Here is a 22,098-nt window from a genome sequence, read left to right as displayed (position 1 = left end):
GGAAGTCAAACAAAATCTGAACCCATCCTGCATTGCATCAAGACTGTTAGTTCAGCTAGAATCAGATTTGTCCATATGTGTGTTTTGCTTTTCTTTTTGTTTTTGTAATAGATCCACAGGATGGTTCCAAATTCCAATGATGACCATTCTTAGAATCAGAAATGGAAGTTATTGTAACGTAGCAAAGTTGGTCCAACTACTGTGTCACACAGAAAAAAAAAACCACCATACATTTGAATTATATAATTAGTTTGTTTGCATTCAGGGTGTAATTGCTATAATTTTGATGTGCATTTTGGAATAAATAACAAATTGTAGGTAGTGGTAAGTAGAGTTGGGCAACTTACTTTTTTTTTCTCGTGCGACATTTGTCAGAGCCCCGCCCCCTTTCCATCATTGTCGGTCCATCATTTTTTCAAGCCAGCAAAATTTTAATCATTGGTTCATCAGTCCATCAATGTATTTTTGCCCAACCTTCTGCCACCAGTAGAGGGGGGACGTTTGATTTTTTTTTTTTTCTGGTCCGTCATTCGTCAGGCATAGGTCTACCTCTGTCATTAATCATACTAATTCTTTTTTGTGTTTTATAATATACTCTTAACATTAACACCATGTGTAGAGTTACGCTGCAATTGAAACATAACACAATAATATAAGTAACACAAAAACAAAGCCAAGGGGTTTACTAGGCTGTACACCATGTTTATTTACAACAATCATGTTTAATTCAGGGGATCATTGTGCAATTAACAATCATGTCAACTGGATGGCATTATCATGCTTTACATGATTCTGAAATGGTAAACCCCGGTTCTCATTTATAAATGCCTGCTTTACAAATAAGGAAGACGGTTTCATTCAAATTTGTCTAAATTTCATCTGTCACATACACAACGAGTGAAACAAAGCATTGCCTTGGTTGTATTTGCTTAAAAAACAAACAAAAAAAAACATCTTTAATTAGGGAATTATAAATTGTCTATCTTGCATTTCCTGGCCAAGAGCCAATCAGAGAAAAAAAATGCAAATTTGGTCTGCATTCATTGGTTACTTGAAACGCATGGCTGCTCTAGAAGCCATATCATCCTTCTCACTATGTATGTAATAGATGTAATATCAACAGCGGCCAGAGGCGGCGCCAAAGGTTTGCAATGTCGTAATCTCGCAGTGGCCGAGACCGGGCTAAATATTGTGCTGACAATGCTGCGCTATTGTTAGCTTAACACAGTAACTACATCCCGTCGCCGGACGTGCATTCAGTCAAGCGAACTCCATTGACTACAATACAAAACTCTCCGCTTTTTCTTCTCGTTCGCGTTCGGTGTGCGCGTACCATTAAACTAAAATCATCTCCAAAACAGTATTTCAGGTGCAGCCCCCCCGGTACCAGTTGATTCACGGACCGGCACCGGTCCGCGGACCGGGGCTTGGGAACCACTGGGTGTAAAGATCCCAGCAGATTTTTGTAGTTTATGGCGACTTAAGCGTAGTAATTTTCCTGAGACTGTCCTAATTGGACAACCCCGGGGAGGTTCAATTGAGAGGTTTCACTTCTAAACTGGGATTTGAGCCTTACGTGTGGTTGTTGGCATGTACTATTTTGCACCCTGCAATTGTGACTTGTACAAAAACTCCCCTCCCAAAACCAAATGCCAGAGCAATGCCTGCTTTGAAATTCATCCGGAAACCACGCTGCACTCATCAAACGCGGGCATCTTGATTTGGTTTTGTCCTCAAAAATAGACTTCCAAGGAGGCGTGATCATAATGAAATGTCAAGTACACTGTTGATATCGCAAAGATTTTGGATTTGATCCTGAATATAATATCTTGAGATATAGTTCAATCCTTTCCTAGCCCAAATCCCATACTAACCTTAACCCTAAGAATCCTTTTCATACTGCTTTGAAATTGAAAACCTGCTTGAACGTCAAGTAGAAATTCAAGTCTTCCTAATACCGTATTTTGAGATATCCTCACATTGAGAGGTTGTGTGTGTGACTCTCGGTTCAATTAGAATAATCATGAGGCATTTGCTTCGGAGTTACCGTTGTGATGTGCAAATGAAAGCTGCTTTGATCTAAAATAAGTTAGGAAGCCGGGGAGTATCCTGAGTCCATATGAGGGAGTCAAATAGCTGCTGTGTGCTGAGCCATTGACGCACAATATGTTTGCAGCAATGGCTAGTAATAATTGTCCTTCTTTTTGTGCTCTGATTTTTTTTAAGCTGTTTTTTAGGTAATTAGAAATGGCTGTCCGCCTCCCCTATGTCAACTGTACAGGAGAGAATCAATTTTCTTCATGAAGATAATTTGCATGTTTTGTTAAGACTGATTTTATTTATTTATTTATTTATTTGTTTCTATTTATTTGATCTGCTGAGCTGCCTCTGGTTAAAAACATATCAAATGTAAGTTACTAACTTTGCTGGCCATAGTTTAGGTAACAGCAGCGTAGTATGGATGTTTTTGTGAAATATTTTGAACTGGTACTAAGAAGTGGATCCGGTGGGCTAATTCCCCACTGGAGAAGCAGGTATCAAATAGAAGGCCCACCACTGCATTTTAACAGTTGTTTTCTCAGTTGTCACCTAAGGTAGCTACTGTATAATAATGCAAAGTAAAAAAAAAAATCATCCATCCATTTTCTATCGCTTATATTTTTAAGAAGGAAATCATTTTGAATCATTTTGAATGCGTCATTGGGCTGCATTTGACCTCAGCAGCCATTTGCTCTTCATTAGCTTCGGTGAGCTTGCCAAGCTATGGTTGTGTTTCATCGAATAATCAATTTCCTAAATTTATGCGATAAACACACTCAGCTGATACCAGTGTTGAAAACATCTATTTTGTAGGATTATTTACAGAGCCATCATAAGGTTTGTGTTTTATTTCTGTTTGGTCCAGTTGGTGAAAACCAGTTGGTTGATAACCTTAAAAATAGTGATTTTTTTGCTCAACAAAAAAAGAAATTAAGATTAGCCTGAGCTGACCCAGATACTTCAAGCAACTTTGAGACGGAGAGTTTGATGCTCATGCTCAGCATAAATGCTGCGTAGCTGATGGATAACTTTTGCGCAAAGGTGGGATAGATCAAACGTTGGGTTAGGTGTGATGATTTCACAGTTTGTATCAATTATGAATGAAATATGACGTGTTTGTTTAGATGCCGACCTTGTGCAAGTGTTGGACGTGGTTGAGCTTGCATAAGGTTTAGATTAGTGAATCTCGACCTGGGTTCGATCATATTCTAAGGGTTCGGTGAGTCGGTCTCAGGGTTTGGCGGAGCCTCGGATGTGTGATATTTATTTATAATATTTTATCCATCCATTTTCTATTGCCACATCCTCGCAAGGGTGGCAGGTTTGCTGAAACCTACCCCAGCTGGCTTGGGGCAGTATGCGGGGGACATCTTGCACCAGTTGCCAGCCAATCACAGGGCACGCCTGGACGAACAACCATCCACCCACCCAATCACACCTAAGGACAATTTAGTGTGTCTGATACACTTGCCAGGCATGTTATGAAACTGCTAAAGGTGGAATCAAACTTTCTGCCGCCAAATTGTCACTCAATTGCAAGACGCTCTTTCTGCTGTGGCGGACCAGCAAACTTGGTGGTAAATTGTCAATCGCACGGTGAGTCTTGCACAAATACGGAAATCAGGATTTTCCGCCATTTACACTCTACAGTAGATGTGATGTTGATGAAAATAGAGCCATGAGTCCAAATCAATAGTGTTGTTGTTCCTGCGGACGCCTCAACAGATTTGACGGTTATCACATGTGCTGATGCATTTTTATGTAAAATAATTGATTTCTTATTTGGACTAGTCAAGCTTGAGAAGAGTACACATGATAACAAGAAGGTTTAATTTGATCACTTTATCCCACTTATGAGCTAAAAGCTATTTGAATAAAAATCCCTTCCAGAAAATTACCGTGTCATGTCATCATCTTATTTACATGTTACATTTTGAAGAATATACTTGTTTGTGTAATGGCGGAGTAATGATGCTCATTAGATTGAATGGAGTCAGCTGTGTTAATGCCATGTTAACCTTTAATGAATTGGTCACCTGACAGTGGGCAGGAGATGCAGGAGGCGTGCTTTCTCCAGTGCACTGATTTGAAGATAAGGCTCTATCAGATGTACTGCATGTTAGTCAGTTCCAGTCAATGTTTTTTGGCTGGCTTGCCACAAAACAGGACTACACATGTGCACTAACCCACAATACTTCTGTGATATACGTAGGGATGACAAAAAAATCGAATTATAATCAATTCATTAGAATAATACCTAAAGTATGATATTTTTAAATCACGTTAACCTCATTTTTGAAATCTAAGTTTGTGTGCTGATCAGAACCATCAAGCGTCAAGGCTTCTTATGCTTCACTTGTTGGCGGTTGGAAGACAAAGGTCAATCACATCCTGAACACAGATTGGCTATTATTGTGTTAGGTATCACCTGATAGGCTGCTGTTGTGTGGGAAGGAGGAAGACATGAAAATGGAGGAGCAAGTGAGTAAAGAACGGCCTGACCGCATCTTTGATAAAGGTAGAGTGATACGTGTTCTTTGTAAGGAGCTTGCTGCTCAAGTTTAGCCTACCACATAAATGCAAAGCACCCAGCTGTGATTGCAGCCACAGCTAACGATAGCAACAAAGACGCCAAAATAGAACGCCAGAGCTAAGCTCATTGCCAAACTAAATTCGAGAATACCCCATATTTGAGGAAGTTTGTGACAACGTGATGTACAATGTTTCATTTTAATGTTATTTTCCAAGTATTTGGCAATTAACAAAAAAAAAAACAGGACAATGGTGCATAACCAAAGGTTGTAATCAACACTTTGCACTAGTTTTGGTAAATAGTTATAACTCTGTCTATTACAAGAAAGACAAAAGAAAGAAGAAAAAAAACTCTGGATGGGGGTTTTTCTCAAAAATTTTGAGGTGAGAATATTAATAGATCAATCGCAGAGTGCAATGAACTCACCTCAATTTTTAAAATCTCCTGACAGCAATATATATAATCGTGACGTTACAAAAATTATAGTGATGATCGACGCACATATGTATTACAGAACTTAAACATGGCAGCATTGTTAAGAAGAATCCACAAAAGTTGGGTTGTAGAATTCTGATATAAATTGGAATTGTTTCTGTTGTGGCTGCTCCTCAATTCCAACCCATAACGTTAATGAAGACAAACAAATGGAGGGCTGAATGGGTGATTACAACCACTAAGCTGACAAAACAAGAAAGCGTACAAATTTAACAAAGTTAAATTTCAAGGTGATACCTCAGGGATCTGTCCTAAATCCCCTGCTGGGGTTATCTCTATCTTACGTTTTTTTTATCATAATTTTTTTATAATCCTGCAGTATTTTCTCAATGCAAATGAATGAGCAAAGTGGTTCAAATATGCATGTCTCTCATATTAGCGTGCAGCTGGACCCTTTCACACTTGCAACAGACAATGACAGCATGTTTGTACAGCTGCACCATTTGCATGTTACGTATCTCGATTCATGTGAAACCCTCCTCCTTCTTCACAATATTTACTGTTGCCTGAGCTGTTTAATCGCCACGTGACTCGTCTGGGTTCTGATGAGGTCCAGTGCAGTTTCTTTTTGGAGCCGCCTCTTTTGATTGCCTGCTGTTTAGAAAGGTCAGCGGACGATAGGAGGCGGAGGCGGGGCTGGCACAAGGTGGGAGAAAATCAGTTGATTATGGTAATGCCATTGGTACGGAAATACTTTGTTGCTAGTAAGGTTGACAGAAAACAAACTCTACACACAATGTAAAGTAAGTATTAGGAGTTTATTCATACACAAAATAGCCATTTACTCTGTGAGTTACATGGTGCCTTGCTGCTATGATGCTACAATATTAGCTGAAGCAGCTATTCACATCCCACTCACTAAAAATGTTTGACTTTTTTTGCATTCTTCTTTTTGATCAGAAGAAAACCACTCCGAAAAAAAACACTGTTTTTTTGTTTGTGTTGTTTTTTTGTTTTTATTTTTTGTATTGTTTTGTTTTATGTATTGGACAAGGAAGATATGCAAAAAAGAATAAAGAATTATTTTATATACAGTGAGGAGCATGCCTGATCTGGCAGCCACATTTTATTATTTAATATCATTTTATTATCTTTTTAGTAATGATCAATTTAATAATAGCAGTGAGTAATCAGTTGAAAAACAGATGCTGGTATGTTATCTTAAAAACATTTCCCACCTCTAGATTGGATTTTTATCACCACAGACATTTCCTTCACAACAGATGAGCACAAAATCAGCAGATAGGTAAGTTTTTTTGTTTAGTTTTGTTTTTTTAGGGTGAGTTTCGAAAATGGATTGCCGGTTCACGGTGTATAGTTTGTTTTTGTTTGGTGCCGCGCTAATGTCGCTCAATAAAAGTGGCAAAACACTGGTCTACGGCCATGCAGTTCTGCGTTTTTGCAGAGGTGCATTCTAATCTCCACATCGTACATGGTCATATGCGATTAATATTCCAAGGACATAGTGGAATAAAGGGGCTTATTTGATTCCATTTAAAAAAATGTGCCCTGCATGGCTACTGTTCTCGACAGAAGACATATTCGGTGTAACTTGTCCAGATTTTGTCCTCGCCGGGGTCGTTGCTGGTGTAGGCGCAGGTGCCCGTGGAGCTGCATGCCACCATGTGGAAGCCCACCTCGGTGAGCTTGTCAAAGGCCTGCTCCAAGAAATTATATTTGAGGTAGTAGCGGGACGTGTACCTCTCCGGCGGGCGGTCGGGATCTCGGCTCTCGTTGAGCGTGTCTCCAAACACCTCTTTGGCCAGGGACGTCTTCCCGCACACGGTGATGCGCGCCACCCTGCGGAACTTGGCGTCGGTCTGGATGTCCCGGCCGATGGTGTACGAGCCCCGGTATCCAACGGTGATGTAACCCGACTTTCGGGAGTCCACCGACGGGGAGCGCGCGGCCGAGCTGGTGCGCAACGCCGCCTCGGCGCCCCCGACTGACGCGCAAGGCGGCTGGCCGCCTTGGAGCGAGTTGTCCTCGGTGTCGCTGTGGCTGATCTCCTCGCTGATGGAGTTGTCCTTGCTCACCTGCGGACAGAGCCGCTTGGCCAGCTCCCGAAGCTGGAAGAAGTCCGCCTCCCGCCGCAGTCGGCTCCTCTCCGGGAAGTAGTCCGGCAGCACCAAGGTCAGGTCGCGGAGGTAGTCGAGGACGTATCGGAACAAGAAGCCGTCTCGGTCCAAGAAGAATCGACCCTTGGTGTCCCTGGCCAGCTCTTTGGGGGTCCGGCGGCTGAACATGTGCCACAGGAGCGAGTCCGGCACCGCCACGAGAGTTTGGAGCCGAGTGACGTACACCTGGCCCCCGACGTTCAGCTCGACTATTTCTGGGAAGCGGGAGTCGTCGCGTTGCTTGGACGCCTCGGCCAAAGCCATCGTGTCCGTGTGCGTGTCGGCTCCGACCGTGGCTTCGTTACTGAGCCTCAAGGGGCTGCACGCGGTTTATGAAGCGCGGGACCGGAGGAGGAACGGAGCGGAGGGGGCTGCTGTGCTCTTTACGATTAAATGAATTAATGGCCTGTAAATGCGTGATGATGACAAAAGGAGCAGGAAAAAAAAGTCTACAAAAACGGCAATGTGGAATAATTTTTAACCGTCGGGAAGTTCAAATGAACATGTGACACACGCGCTTGGAAATGTGGTGAGACTGACACCCATCGGTGCGATGATGGAAATGCTGCATCAACGAACCGGACACTTGAGCTCAACAGTCGAGCTGCTAGCTCTTGACAATGTGCACTTGTGAACTCAAAACCGTTCCTGCTCATGAGTACCATTCACACCACATAAAGCTGACTGAGAAGATAAAAACGTGCACAAAAATATGATACTGTACATATTTTGTTTGGATTGAAACAATTCAATCAGTTGTTCGTAATATGTACAAATCAGGAAATTGTGAAAGAATTACAGGATGTTTGCCCACTTTTGACTGGTACTGTAAGTTGTTTTCATCAAACAAAGGGTAGCACTTTTCAAAGAGGACTCACATAATGCTGAATATAGTCATCCATCCATTTTATACATCTGCTTATCCTCTCAAGGGTCGCAGGCTTGCTAGTGCCTATCCCAGCTGACTTCGGGCAGTAGGTGGCCGACACACTAAACTGGCGGCCTGCCAGTTGCAGGGCACACAGGGACAAACAACCACTCACGCACCCAATCACACCTAAGGTCAATTTAGTCTGTCCGATACACCTGCCATGTTTGATTTTTAGAGTGTAGGAGGAAGCTGGAGTGCCTGGAGAGAACCCACACGGGCTCGGGGAGAACATGCAATCTCCACACAGGAAGGCCAGCGCGAGCTAGATTTGAACTCGGGTCCAAGAACTGTGAGGCAGAACGGCTCACCACTCATCCACCAATCAAACTTTGTCCAATTCCTTCTTTTGAAATGTATTGTTGGATATTCAGCCGTAATTAATGCAAAGTTTCTCAAGGACAACATAACAGGTGACACAAGTATGAGAGCATGCGGCAGCGGGGGTGCCAGCATTACAATCATAATTTTTTTCAGTACCTTTTTTGTCGGTGTTTCATTGAGCGTGCACATCAAAATAACTGCAAAATGTCACCATTTAATCACATCGGGAACATTTTCTTTTGTAAATGAAAAAATAATCATCTTTTTTAAATGTCAGGTTTAAGAAAGAGGGAGAGCCCTTTCAGTTGTCCAACTTCAACTTTTATTCCAGAGTGCATTAAAAAAAACAACAAAAAAAAAACAACAATTGACCTTTCAACCAACACAGCAAGTGTTTGGTTTGGTTTTAGTGATGAATAGCTTTTTTTGTTGGCATTTTGTGCCACACTAACAAGCCATGACCTCAATGTGATTTTTTTTTCTCCCTGACCTTATCTTAAGACTTTCCCAGGGTTTTATGTCACGCAAATTCATGACTTGCCTGATTTAGAAGACGCTTGTATCACTTCCTCCTCAACGTCTCTTTGTCCTCTTTAAAGAAAACTCAATTGTGAAACACATGAGTTGTGTGTGTCTGCTTTTTTAACAGCACAGCAGGGAAAAGTCCACTAAAGATGATTAATACCTTTTATGTATTTTACTTTTTTCCTTCATTTTATGTCTGCAAATTTTCTAATTTACACTACAATAATGAAAAAAATGGTGTGTTGCAACTCTGAAGTACACTAATTTGAGTTCTGCATTATGCAATTTGATGTTGACTGAAATCAGGGGGAAATAGTTTTAGAAAACAAATAAATCAACTGTGTGATGGGTGTGACATTTCTTTTTCCTAAATCGGATATGGCCTTGAGAAGGCTTACAGTATTTTGCAAGTGAAAAGAAAAATTTAAAAAGCCCAAAAGCCATTTTCATGAGCACAGTACAACAAAAGTACTGTATACGAAAGTGAAACCTTACTCAAACACAACATTTGGTCATTGTGAAATCCCCACTGGTCATCACTTGACTTCTTAGCCACTTTGGAAATTTTGATGTTCCGCCACTGGGCAGGGTGACCATCCCCAATAAAAAGGAGCTCCCCTTTCGGACTTTAGCATTCAACACATACGCTGAGGCACAAGCGATGCTGCGTAAGGTGATGGGTGTCTTCCGATTATATATTTGAAAAACAATTTGAGTGTTTTTAAGCATGTGTTTACCTTTTCCATTGCAGGGTGTCACGGAGAGCTTCGGCGCCGCCATCCATGCCCTCGGCCCTGGCCAACTGACAGATGGCGTGATTAGGCGCAGTAAACGGATGATGTTGGACACCCTCGGCGTGGGCCTGTTAGGATCCCGGACTGACGTCTTCAACAAAGCTCTCAAATACAGCCAGGTACATTAGACTACACTACACCGAAACAATAAATAAATGCCTTTGGGTTCTCACATTCATAATTAATTTCTACACTTTTTCTTGAAAATATTTAAATGATGTACTGATGTACGTTTAAATGAGGCGAATCCAACAGAACCAATGTTTCTTTTCTCCCAGTTACGCTTCGTAATGATGTATGCAGACCTTTACCAAACTGTCCATATGCTAAAAAATGGCCTCCTATAAGCACTATACAAATACACCACCATTTTTACAGGATACTTATGTTTTAAGCACTGTAGGAAAGTGCGTGTACTAAGATTTTGTACATCATAATAATGAAAGCTGCTGTCAGTGCTCAATGTTTAGAGTTTCGCAACTCAGACCAGCCAAGTTCACTTAACAACGGTTTTATACAAGATGTACATTTTCATCATTATTAATTGCATCCCAAATATTGAACCATTCCTGTCAACACTACTCTAATTGTATTTGATAAAAAATCAAATTTGCCATTACACTTGCTTACAAGACCTCAATGCGTCGAGCTTTTTTGAACTAGAACGATAACATAAATATTTGAAATGGACAAAAAGACAAATGGGACCAATAGGCAGCAAGGGATAAGATATTTTACACACAACTAGGCAGATTTATCAAACGCCAGAAAGATTGCAGCATCCAAATCGATGTTTCCTGTTCATTTTGAAACCCAATCTAACATTTACTGATGTATACTATTTAGAAGAATGATGCAAACTTTATTAAAGCCAAAGTAATCAGAGGCTTTCCCACGTTAATTATTTTTCAAGATTTTTTTTCGATTTGCCCAATGATCATTTTTTTGAGTGCACTAATCAACAATACACCTGCTAAACCAGATGTCAAGACGAGTAACTCGTTTACTTTTGTTTTCGTGTGGATGATGTCAGTTGTTCAGTTCAGAAGAGAAGAGCAGCGTTTGGGGCAAATCAGACGTAACTGCACCTCCTCACTTTGCCGCTTTTGTCAACGGCGTGGCGGTAAGTTTGGTCACATGACTGAGGATGGAACTGGGAGATCGAGAGTCACGTGACATCGATTTGACATGTTGTCTTGCGGGTCTAGGTTCACTCCATGGACTTTGACGACACGTGGTACCCTGCCACTCATCCCTCGGGAGCCGTGTTGCCCGCGCTGCTAGCCTTGGCAGAGGTCACGCCAACAAGGCCCTCCGGCTTGGACCTGCTGCTGGCTTTCAACGTTGGCGTCGAGGTGCAGGGCAGACTCATGAGGTTTTCCAGGGAGGCCTTCAACATCCCTAAAAGGTACTTACCCATCTTTGGATACATCTGCACGTGGGGCAAGAACATCCGCCAATGCGTATGGTCGTTGAGGTCAAACGTCAGGTCGCCGTGGGAGAACCACACTTCCCTCTAGCGGTTCAAATGGGGAACGTTACACATGATACTGTACAGTACTCGTTTTAGCATAAATTGTACGTGTTTTTATAATACTGATCATTTCTGTTGTTTTGGGCGGGGATATTTAAAATATTTTCAAAAAATCTGGAAAATATCAATACCGTACGCATGCAGCTCATTTTTTTAAGTCAGAAAATTGTTCGTTTTCCCAGTTCAAAATGCAAACCAAAATCACACATGAAACAATTGGTATTGCTGCTGTCACATGGAAAGCATGTATAGTATTTCTATCTGTCTCCATGCAAGAAAAATATACCAAGTAATTCTGGTGTCTCCAATATTAGGAAAACAACTGACTGTCTTAATGAAAAGCATGTATTGCTAAGTTATTACTGTTACATACCAAACAAAAAAATAAAGTAATTATCCAATTAAAAGCATACACTGGCAGTTTTTTACAACCCATAAAACACAATAGTTTTTTTTGTTGATTTACTGTAAACATTTAGTTTGACAAAAAAGAATTTTGGCGTATCAAATCAGTGCTTTTCAACAAAAAACGTGCATCTTCAAATTCAGTGGGTTTTATATAGTAATAACAAAAACAGCCGTTTTTTTTCCTTTTTTTATTTCAATGGTGACAAAAAAAGTGACATTGTTTGTGTCAAATACGTCTACTCTACAGTATATGCACTTTTCTCAATAAAGCGTCTCATTTCAGATTCCACCCCCCCAGCGTAGTTGGCGTCATGGGCAGTGCAGCGGCCTCAGCCAAACTTTTGGGCTTATCATCCCAACAGTGCTCCAACGCTCTGGCCATCGCAGCATGCTCGGCCGGTGCGCCGCTCGCCAACGCCGCCACGCAAACCAAACCCCTGCACATGGGCTATGCCGCCCAAAGGGGCATGGAGGCCGCTCGGCTGGCCCAGGCGGGCCTGGAGGGCAACCCGGCCATTTTGGACGTGGAGTGCGGCTTTGGGGTTTACTATGAAGATTACAACCCGTCTTTGATGACGCTCCCCGGTGTCGGTGACTCGGGTTGGGTCCTCGAGGAGCAAGACGTGGCCTTCAAGAGCATGCCCGCACATTTGGGAATGCACTGGGTGGTGGATGCCGCTTTGGCGGCTCGCGCCAAGATCCCCAACATGGACGTTGGCCAGATAAAACGCATAACCCTGGTAGTTCCGCCCTCCAAATACATCGACTGCCCTTTTCCCACCTCGGAGCACCAAGCCAGGCATTCCTTCCAGTTCAATGCCTGCTCTGCCATCTTGGATGGCAGCATGTCTGTAGGATCATTCAGCAGAGCTCAAAGGGAGCGACCAGACCTTAAGAAGCTCTTAGGCAAAGTAGAGGTGCTCGTTCCCGGGGATAACCAGGCCAGCTTTGACAAGATGTACAGCGAGGTTGTCATAGAAACCTACAAAGGCGAGAGCTTCTCTGCGAGGTGCGATACGTTCTATGGACATTGGAGGAAGCCGCTGAGCCAACAAGACCTGGTGGGCAAGTTCATAGCCAATGCTTCCTCAGTGCTGAGCCCAGAGGGAGCTGAAGGAGTGGTGCACACCATAGGAAACATGGAGGTGGAAAAAGAATGTGCGGCGTTGCATTTATACATGAGAATGACGAATGAGGAACGGGACCACAGCTATGGCTCCAGGACTTTGTCTCAAAGTGGATGAGCAAAACAAGGCTTTTTTTGTTTGTTTGTTTTTTACATTCCAAGCAAAACACTGAAAAATCATTGCACTCCAGTCAAAATCAAGCACTTTCGCAACAAAATAATCATTTGAAAATACTTATCTTAATTCAAATGTTCTGCTCTAATGAAAACAAGTTGTTTATCAAATTGCATGTAAGTAGTGTATTTCAGATTTTTTTTTAAATAAAGGTGTAAAATTCGAATAGAATGTACTTAATGTGCAATAAAGTGTTTCTATTTTTCTATGTATTGGGGGAACGTACAACCCCAATTTTTCCGCCTCAAAAACGAACTTTTTGAAAAATTGTGTTTGAAGATGAAATAAAACCTTAAATGTGAAGCATGTACTTGTTCATTTTTTAGCATTCGTGTTTTTATCCTAACGAATGAAACTGGAAAAAGGCAAAGCACCTTTACTTAAAACACACCTTGTACACAAGGTACCTCAATTTCCTTTACATAAGATTCAAGCAAAACAGGTTAGACATTTTAAATTAAAATAAAAACAAAGGTTGCATAAATTGCTAGAATACATTGTCATTTTGAAAATTGCGTGCAGCATGCAGTAACCACTAAGTGCTGCTACGCCATGTTTGCCTCGACTTCTAGCTTGACCCAATCTAATGATTAAAAAAAAAAAAAAGAATCTCAATGAGCATGTTATAAAGAAGTTGTAATTTTATTACTATATATATTTTATTACTATATATATTTTTATTACCAAATATTTCATTCCCATGCATCTCAATGAGCATATATATATATATATATATATATATATATATATATATATATATATACATACATACATACATACATACATACATACATACACACACACGCGCACACACACACACTTGAACCTTGATAGATTTACATTTATTGCATTATCATCTGGACAATGACAACATTAGGCAGTGGATAAAGTAACAAATTATTTTTTTCCATCACTGTTTTCGAATCATAAGTTATCTGCTTTTGCCATGATGAGATCAATATAAATATAACTATTTCATTCCCAGTGTGCTGCAAAAACAATGATTGTAGCCACAGAGCATCCTTATACTGTACTTCCTTGAACAAAATCTATACACTCAAACTAATTGAGTCAAGCTAGGTGCCGCATACTGTATGTGGAAAGGCTTTATCATTTCCTACTACATATTTGGCTCAATTTAGCATTAGCAATAAGGCTGGCTAAAACACATTTTTTTTCTCTGTGAAGTTTGAGCTATTTTAGTAGAATCAGGCTAGCTTAAGCACACCCTGCACCATGGAGCCAATTCCGTCGAAAACCTCATGGATGGGCGCGTCGCACATGAAGGCGCAGGTGGTCACCAGCTTGTTTTTGGTGTCCACGTGGCTCTGGCTCACGGCCGTGCTCACGTGCTTGCAACCCAGCTGCTTGATGGCGGCCGCCGTGTCCATCGTGTTGGGGTACCTAAAAGGGGAGGGACCAGCAGCTGACTTTTGAATTTTTTGCGCTTTTCTGGGGGAAAAAAAGTTGAAGTGGTTTATATGTACTTGCTGTCATTTTCCAGGCCTACGGTGACCTCGCATCCAGGAAACACTTTTGCGGCCAGCACGGGAGAGATGCAACAGAGGCCGATGGGTTTTCCCTCGCCACGGAAAGCCTCCAGCACCGCCTTTACCTCGCCGTTGACTGAGCAGTCCTTGCCCTGTACTGCCCAAGTGCATAGGTTCTTAGCCGCCCCAAAACCACCTGCCCAAAAATGACCACAAGTTAGTACACTGAAAACACATATAGAGAAGCATTTTTGTTTTAAGGACAAAGAAACATGTAAAAAGTCAACAACAAGCTTAGTTATTTACAAGTTAATCAGGAGGTCTCTTTTTTAAATAAAAGCTTTCTCCTTAAACATCGCTGATACAAAGCTAGGTCCAGTAAAGTATTGGCAAAATTAGATGTAAAAGTTATCAGGACAGTAAATTATAATTTAAGATACTTTAAAAATGAAAAAAGAAAAAGTACACAAGCTACATTTCAAAACTAGGACTTAGTAGTTACTTTTTCAAGGCAACACTAGTACAAAGTCATACTTTTGTAAGAAAAGCACATCAAACTATAACAGTATAAAGCTCTCATTTCTCCACATTAGATATCTTACAAACAAAACATTGAAACGGCTCGAGTGAAAACTGCAATATTGCAATTGTGCCATTCGGGAGACAAGTGAGAAAACGGTCTAAATATAATGGTCATACTGCAATTACAATAGCCGAATATTGCCACAGTATTAAAAGTTACACAAGTCATTTGACGATCATGCAAGCATGCAAACGATAGAGGACGTGACGTCACCCGGGAAAATAATGGCGTCATGGTCTTTGACGCTGAGTTTGGAAAGGTCCTGGATGTTTCCACGGGCAAGCCTGGCGCTTTCCACCAGTACGTTCCTCTTCTCCTGGGAAGGCTCGCCTTTCGCGTGGTCCACCACGTGCATCTGCTCCACGTTGGGAGCAAACATGCTCACCTGCAAGGAAGACTCGACGTCACACGCGCAGGAAGTTCCATGTCGCAAGTGCAATTTACTTTCACTTTTCACTCACACTTGCGCCTCCTCGACTCAAATGCACCAAAATGGCGGAGGCTTCGTGGATCTCGCTGCCGTCGTAGACCCCACAGCCTGCCAAAACCACGGCCACGCGTTTGCTCATCTGTGCGGAATAGAAAGCTTTGGTCGCGACTTGAACGCTGCTGCGGGACAGTACGTTTCGCCCACACACTTGAAGTAGACTAATCATGGCGGCTGGCAGCTTGACACAACAGACTGGAGGACAATCTTCTTCTCCGGTTATTCATCCACTGCGTTGGACAAACAGCGACTTCATCTCGCAAGATTTGATATTGCAGGACGCTTTTCTTGGCATTTAATGTATCATAGATTTGTCGTGTGAATGCTCAATATAGTAGAGTACTGTACTACAAATATTGTAAAATATCCTGTGTACCAAAAAAAAAAAAAAAGACTTTTATCAACCAGACCACCTTCTCTACTATTTTCCCTGATTTTCATTTATATATTTTCACTCGATGATATTTCCTAAATTAAAAAAATATATATTTTCCACATTTAAGTTCTTTAATCATTTCTGTCTGCCTCAAACCGTTCCAAATTCAAAATGTTCATCTCATGGACCTCTGTTCCCCAAATTTCGACCTATTCAAAATACAATTCCCAAACTAAGGGACTCATTTGCTGTCTATATTTTTGTGTTTCACTGCACACAGACCCACGCCAGTCACCAGCTATGCATGGAGAGATGCTTGGGTGAAGGTACGCACAAACTTTGCTGTACCCCTAGGGCAGAGAGGGTGAGGATGAAATTCAACATTCACCTAGAACAGCCAATGGATGATTGAGATCGTCATATTTATTTATTTATTTATTTATTTATTTATTTATTTATTTGTTTATTTTTGTCCACAGGGGTTATGGACCCAAAGTCAAGGTTCTGGTACATGAAAAAATGCCTCCTAAAAAACAGCTTGCCCTTTTCGGCAATCGAACTCTAACCCAGTGGTTCAAGTAACCTTATGGCAGGGGCACATAAAAGCCCTACAAGGGGTATATGATTTTTTTTTATTTTTTATCAGGGTTTCTTGCATGTATCATCAAATTTTATTTAATGCTTTTAATATTGTGACAGGAACAGTACATTTTTCTTTTCAAATTAAAAACAATAATTGGAACAGGAAGCAACTTTTTGTTAAATTGTCCTAAAGTAACTTATTTGTATGCATTTATGGTACGTTTTATGTGTATGTGCACAGATCTGTTTTAGGTTTGTTTGTTAATGGGTTTATTATTACATTCATGTATTAAATGCCTATTATAAAGTATGATGTTCCACAACGTGAAGTGTCGCAAGCATGGTACATGCGTGGCAGTAGAAGTAGTTGAGGTAGGAGACATTTCGGGGGAGATCTTGACAAAGAGTGTTGTTTTTAGATAAACAGTAAAGGCTAATTGTAAATCCTGCCTTCCTGTTTTGTCGGCTGTGGGTTTCGTCTTGGATCAAAGTGAGACGAAGAAGAGGAAAAAGAACTTGGGCCTTGGAAGGAGGACCTGTGTTCCCTGACTCCAGCCAGGGGACAGACTGGGCACTGATAACAATAGACATGTCTTTTTTTTAATGTCTTTAAAATTATACTTAAATCTCGATAAATAGTTTAATCCGATGAATGTTTGAACATAAATAGAAAATGGTAACCTCTATTTAATGTAGGAATTCTTGAGGTTATGAATATTTGTTTTGATGTTTAGATTGATGATGCAAACGAGAAAGTAAACAGTGTGAACAAGCAGTGACCTGTAATGTCATGGAACAAAAACGGAAAACATGGTTTTTAAAATTATTTAAAAATAAATACTGCACTAAAAAAATGGCCACAACGGGGTGAGTTTATCATCAGTGAGTATTTTAAGTTGTTTTTTTTTACGAGATTAAATACATATTTCAATTTTGTTCACGACGTGTCGTTGTTCTATTTGTTGTGTGTGTAAATAAAAAAACATTAAACTTTTGTTCATAACGTTTTGTGTCGAATCTGCCGTCAGTGTTTCCAAGATCACGTGACATGAACTAGTCAACAAAACCACGTGACAAGCGGTGAGTAAGTACTCCATGCTGAAGCGAGACAGAGGTGTTGGACACTGGACAGAGACCACTTCATGTCCACGCTGTGACCATCGAACATGCCTCGATCGCAGATTTGTGTCTGTTTCTTCGTCGCGATTGTGTTTCTTCACGTCGCCTACGCGTTCAAGAATCAAACTTGGCCCGTGCCTTACAGGTAGGAAAAGACAAAAGTGCACTACTTTCAACTCACTTGGGGTTATTAGTAAGCGACTTGGTAAACTTTTCCCAACTATTCTTTTATTTGTTTTTATTTTTATACAACAGAATAACTCATACGAGATGTGTGCCAAAACCACGTTAATGCATATCCATAATAAATTTGGTGATTGACAAAGCTGGAAAGGGGAAATGAAATTGCGACACCCTCACTGGGCAAATAACACGCAATGCAATCCAAAATACTGTAAGACTATTATAAACACGTGTGCCTTTACAGTGATAATTATAATAATACGCTGCTATGACACTGTTACAATAGTATGGATTTAAACGTATGTTTATTGTTGTAATCAATTTTAAGCTAATTGGTGTCATAATACCGTACTGTCATCCTCAGTTACCCCCCCCCCCCCCAAAAAAAAAAATGGTACAACAATGAGGCAGTGTTGATTCAATGGCAATCACTGTTTACAAGCAGTCATTCGCTTAGAATTTCGCTTAGAATTTCTGAATTGTACCTTCACCTGGAATTTCAACGATTTTAATATGATAATTCACTTTATTGTGTGTGTGTGTGTGTGTGTGTGCGTGTGTGTGCGTGTGTGCGCGCGTGTGCGTGTTTGTGGGAGGGTGCTGTGCAACAATACATTTTGTAGTATTGGGTTGGACCCATAATGACTTAATGAAAAGTTCCTGACCGAAATTTTGTGAGAATTAAGTCATCATAATTGACATTAATTGGGGTGTAAGCCGTAATATCAAGAGTTATGTTGCAAGAAAAAACAAAGATTTTTTTTTTGGATTAACTGAATTACTCATATAAGGACGAAGTTCCATTTTATGAGGAATAAGGCGTAATATTTTGTGTGGAAAAATATTTCTGAAGGAAAAGTTATTGTGAGAGAAAACTTTTTAAAGATTTTTAGCCGCTATTGGATTAATTACAAGATAATTCCTCAAATTTGAATCATTTACAGTAAATATATGGAAACAATTTGTAATTCTCAGATAATGGAGTAGTAATTATTTTGGATACAAAAAATCAGAAAATAATTTATGTGAAAATAAGTAATGGTTTTTAAATTTGAGAAAATTGTTGAACTTTAAACTATTTTTAGACCCAGTCACTAACTTGTCAGCATTTTCATCAGAATAAAGTTGAATATTTTTTGTACTACTGCAACATATTACAAGAGTGAAAAGGCAAAAATGTACAGCATGTTGTACTTTACTGTGAATTAAGTTGTGAACAAAATATATTTTTTGCTTTTTCGGATGAAGTTGTACTATGGCAAAAAAGTTGTGAAATTGTGGAAACAAGTTTTGCGATAAAACATTGTTATAATATTACTATAACCCAGTCTCACATTTCCACCCATAAAGACATCATTTTGCTTTCACTCTTGTCAGATTTTGCTAAACAGTTCACATTTTCCAGTGATACTTACAACTTACAGTGTGACGTCAGCATTTTTATTTCGGGGATAAAGTTGTATTTTTATAAAAAGTCATGATTATACATGGAAAAATGTGTTTGCTATCATGATGAAAATAAGTGTTAGGACCTCAAAAGAACCTTCAAATTGATGATGCAGATGAAGAGTGGGCTTCTTTGCGTTGGAAGCAGATCTTAAGAATGTAAAGCGGAAGGTGAAGTTGTCATGAAAATGTGTGCCCAACAGACGCTTCGACCGGCGTCCCCAAGTGGACGCTTACTGTCAAGCCCTTTACCCCTTCTGTCCCACCGGAGACCGAGACGGCCGCATTCCCTACATGAAGGACACCGACGTCATTTCGGTGTATCGTCTGCAGACTCCCGTTTGGGAATTCAAGTTTGGAGACATACTGGGAAAACTTGTGAGTCCAATTTGAGGGGAAAATAACAAGGATCAATTTTGCAAGGCTTGTTTCTGCTTTGTTTGTCAGCACATCATGCACGACGCTGTTGGCTTCAGCAGCGCGGAGACGGGGGCCAACTACACCATGGAGTGGTACGAACTCTTCCAGCTTGGAAACTGCACCTTCCCGCACCTGAGACCGGGCATCTTCGCCCCCTTCTGGTGCAACCAGGGCGCCGCGTGCTTTTTTGACGGCATCGACGATTTCCACTGGGCACAGAACGGTACCCTGGAGAAAATAGCAGAAATCAGCGGTAAGGCCCCCATATCATACATATATGATACATCATACCATATGATATATCATATCGTATGCTATGTGATATGATATCATATGATTCAATCCAAGATAATGATACAATACAATCGGATGTGTGATATGATACATTACTACACATTACAGTGCAATACCACCTTATACTCTGTGCACGATACACCATAACACAATACCATAGATTCTATGGTATTCGTATGATATATTCTATGGCATAGAATATCATACGTTGACCTACCATATGATGCAATACATTGATACAAAATGATAGGATATGAGAAAATTCAGTACTGTGTGATACGATGTAATGTGGTACAATATGTCACAAAGTGATACAGCACAATATGCTTATCGGATGCCACTATATTGATTCTGTACGAAAAAGGAAAAGCCCAAGAATGTGCAATGTCTGATACAGTGCTGTGAAATGATACTGGTTATTCCCATTGATATCACAGTACAAAAGTATGATTCACTATATCCTCAATCTTTGATGTCAGTATGTTAATAGTGTAATATTAGAGATAAGTGTTCCTTTTATTATGATAGCAATATTTGAGGCTGTTGTATATTGGTACAGAAAAAAGACAAATGAATTTACGATCATTTTATATTATTGTATTGTTGAAATTGGTATTTTTTAACGGGAAAAAAAATGATGAATGATGAAGCAATGCCGCAGGAAAGGGATTGACGTTATCATCAGACTCATCAGCAAACAATGGATTGAGTTACTGGTTTGGTCATCTATTTCCAAAGTAAAAGCATTTGTTTGCAAATGAAACCTGTCTGCTTTCATGTAAGTAAACTGAGAAACAGCAATTACTTTTCCTAATGAAATTTGTCAGTATTAGAGACCTTGTTCCCGTTGTTGATTTTTAATGCTAGTATTTCTATACTGTGCCATAAGAACTACAAATATCATTCACTGTACTGAGAAAAAAAATGGATACGTGCCTTTTTTAATAGAGGCTTTTCATATTCATAAGACTATAACAGAATAGGATTTACGATTTTGGCCGATGGCTTTGTTAACAGTGTCTGTCCTTATCTATTCAGGCGCCCAATTTAACAGTCTCGCCCAGTGGGCGGCGGAGGACAACGCCACCGGCATCTACTACGAGACGTGGACGGTGCTGTCGCACCCGGGTCCCGACGCCGTCATGTGGTTCGAGTCGTACGACTGCTCGCAGTTCGTGCACCGCACTTACCGCAAGATGAGCGCGCTGGGGGCCAAGCTGTCCAGCCGCTCCCAGACCAACTACACCAAGATCTACCTGTACAGCGGGGAGCCCGTCTATCTGGGCAATGACAGCGCCATCTTCGGCCAGCCGGCGCTCAAGAACCTGGCCGCGGACATTCGGGCGTTTTACCATGATTTTCGAGCCCACCAGTCCCTGGCCGAGTTCGCCCTGAGCATGCTGGAGGCTTACAAGAAAGTGGTGATGGACAAAACCTTCTACTTCTACTACAACTTTGAGTACTGGAGTCTGCCCATGAAGCCTCCTTATGTGCGCATCCAGTACGAGGAGGTGCCATTGCCTTCAAACTGACAACCAGGAAATTGAAGTTATTTTTATACGACGATTGTTATGGATCGGACCATGTGAGTTCAAATGTCCCAGCTTGTCTATACAGTGCTAATATTCATCATTTCCAACCATTTTTTTTTTCATTTTGTGGAGTTATTGTCTTGATGAACCTATTTATTTTTGTGATTTTGAAAGCTGTAATTAACAATGCGTGAAGTGCCTGAAGCAAATGAGATCAGATTACTGTCAGTTTTCTCTCACGTTTTCACCTATAGTATGGCTTGATATCAAAACAAGGGTTAAGTTGGGAATTTAATTCCAAACTTAAACTTTGAAAAAAAACATCCTAATCTATTTTTTTTCCTCTTAAATCCCTATTTAGCTTCAAAATTACAAGGGATGATTTGTTTCCTACCACAACCAACACATGCATCTCTGGAAAATCCAATTCCCAATTTTGGTCAATATTGAAATTCCGATTATTAATCACAATTATTCATCGTGTATTCATCAACAAGTCTATTCATTGCCTTTTTTAACAAGCAGTATATAAACAAGCCTCAAAGGTTTGATACTTACAAATAATCATAATAAACTAAAATAAATAA

At 40.5% G+C, this 22,098-nt stretch overlaps 4 protein-coding genes across 4 annotated transcripts; 2 read left to right on the top strand and 2 right to left on the bottom strand.

The window, feature by feature from the left end:
- Positions 1–5,812: 5,812 nt before the first annotated feature.
- Positions 5,813–7,626, bottom strand: kctd12.1 (potassium channel tetramerisation domain containing 12.1). The gene has a single exon (XM_088415286.1). The coding sequence runs from the start codon at positions 7,447–7,449 to the stop codon at positions 6,586–6,588; it is 864 nt and encodes a 287-aa protein (XP_088271412.1). The 5' UTR covers positions 7,450–7,626; the 3' UTR covers positions 5,813–6,585.
- Positions 7,627–9,614: 1,988 nt separating this feature from the next.
- On the top strand, positions 9,615–13,302 carry acod1 (aconitate decarboxylase 1). The gene is made up of 5 exons (XM_088415912.1): positions 9,615–9,635; positions 9,714–9,875; positions 10,790–10,879; positions 10,965–11,164; positions 11,982–13,302. The coding sequence occupies exons 1-5, from the start codon at positions 9,624–9,626 to the stop codon at positions 12,940–12,942; spliced, it is 1,425 nt and encodes a 474-aa protein (XP_088272038.1). The 5' UTR covers positions 9,615–9,623; the 3' UTR covers positions 12,943–13,302.
- Positions 13,303–13,819: 517 nt separating this feature from the next.
- On the bottom strand, positions 13,820–15,770 carry LOC148424010 (glutamine amidotransferase-like class 1 domain-containing protein 3, mitochondrial). The gene is made up of 4 exons (XM_088415913.1): positions 15,534–15,770; positions 15,286–15,457; positions 14,487–14,685; positions 13,820–14,403 (listed from the first exon to the last, which is right to left on the bottom strand). The coding sequence occupies exons 1-4, from the start codon at positions 15,726–15,728 to the stop codon at positions 14,208–14,210; spliced, it is 762 nt and encodes a 253-aa protein (XP_088272039.1). The 5' UTR covers positions 15,729–15,770; the 3' UTR covers positions 13,820–14,207.
- A 1,830-nt stretch (positions 15,771–17,600) lies between these two features.
- On the top strand, positions 17,601–21,723 carry cln5 (CLN5 lysosomal BMP synthase). Its single transcript, XM_088415321.1, has 4 exons — positions 17,601–17,781; positions 19,469–19,643; positions 19,713–19,938; positions 21,018–21,723. Exons 1-4 carry the CDS (start codon positions 17,684–17,686, stop codon positions 21,509–21,511), a joined length of 993 nt encoding a protein of 330 aa, XP_088271447.1. The 5' UTR covers positions 17,601–17,683; the 3' UTR covers positions 21,512–21,723.
- The last annotated feature ends 375 nt before the right edge of the window (positions 21,724–22,098 follow it).

The sequence above is a fragment of the Hippichthys cyanospilos genome, chromosome 5, assembly GCF_059441005.1.
Source record: "Hippichthys cyanospilos isolate Australia breed blue-spotted pipefish chromosome 5, RoL_Hcya_1.0, whole genome shotgun sequence".
Lineage (NCBI taxonomy): Eukaryota > Metazoa > Chordata > Actinopteri > Syngnathiformes > Syngnathidae > Hippichthys > Hippichthys cyanospilos.
This window is presented reverse-complemented; position numbering and strand designations above follow the sequence as displayed.

Excerpts from the sequence above, each read along its gene's own strand:
- kctd12.1 (XM_088415286.1), bottom strand. The coding sequence starts at position 7,449 with ATGGCTTTGGCCGAGGCGTCCAAGCAACGCGACGACTCCCGCTTCCCA.
- acod1 (XM_088415912.1), top strand. Across the intron at positions 10,880-10,964 it reads CTTTTGTCAACGGCGTGGCG|GTTCACTCCATGGACTTTGA; the intron begins GTAAGTTTGGTC and ends TTGCGGGTCTAG. Across the intron at positions 11,165-11,981 it reads GCCTTCAACATCCCTAAAAG|ATTCCACCCCCCCAGCGTAG; the intron begins GTACTTACCCAT and ends GTCTCATTTCAG.
- LOC148424010 (XM_088415913.1), bottom strand. The coding sequence starts at position 15,728 with ATGATTAGTCTACTTCAAGTGTGTGGGCGAAACGTACTGTCCCGCAGC. Across the intron at positions 15,458-15,533 it reads TGAGTCGAGGAGGCGCAAGT|GTGAGCATGTTTGCTCCCAA; the intron begins GTGAGTGAAAAG and ends TCTTCCTTGCAG. Across the intron at positions 14,404-14,486 it reads GGCCTGGAAAATGACAGCAA|GTACCCCAACACGATGGACA; the intron begins GTACATATAAAC and ends CTCCCCTTTTAG.
- cln5 (XM_088415321.1), top strand. The coding sequence starts at position 17,684 with ATGCCTCGATCGCAGATTTGTGTCTGTTTCTTCGTCGCGATTGTGTTT. Across the intron at positions 17,782-19,468 it reads ACTTGGCCCGTGCCTTACAG|ACGCTTCGACCGGCGTCCCC; the intron begins GTAGGAAAAGAC and ends TGTGCCCAACAG. Across the intron at positions 19,939-21,017 it reads GAAAATAGCAGAAATCAGCG|GCGCCCAATTTAACAGTCTC; the intron begins GTAAGGCCCCCA and ends TTATCTATTCAG.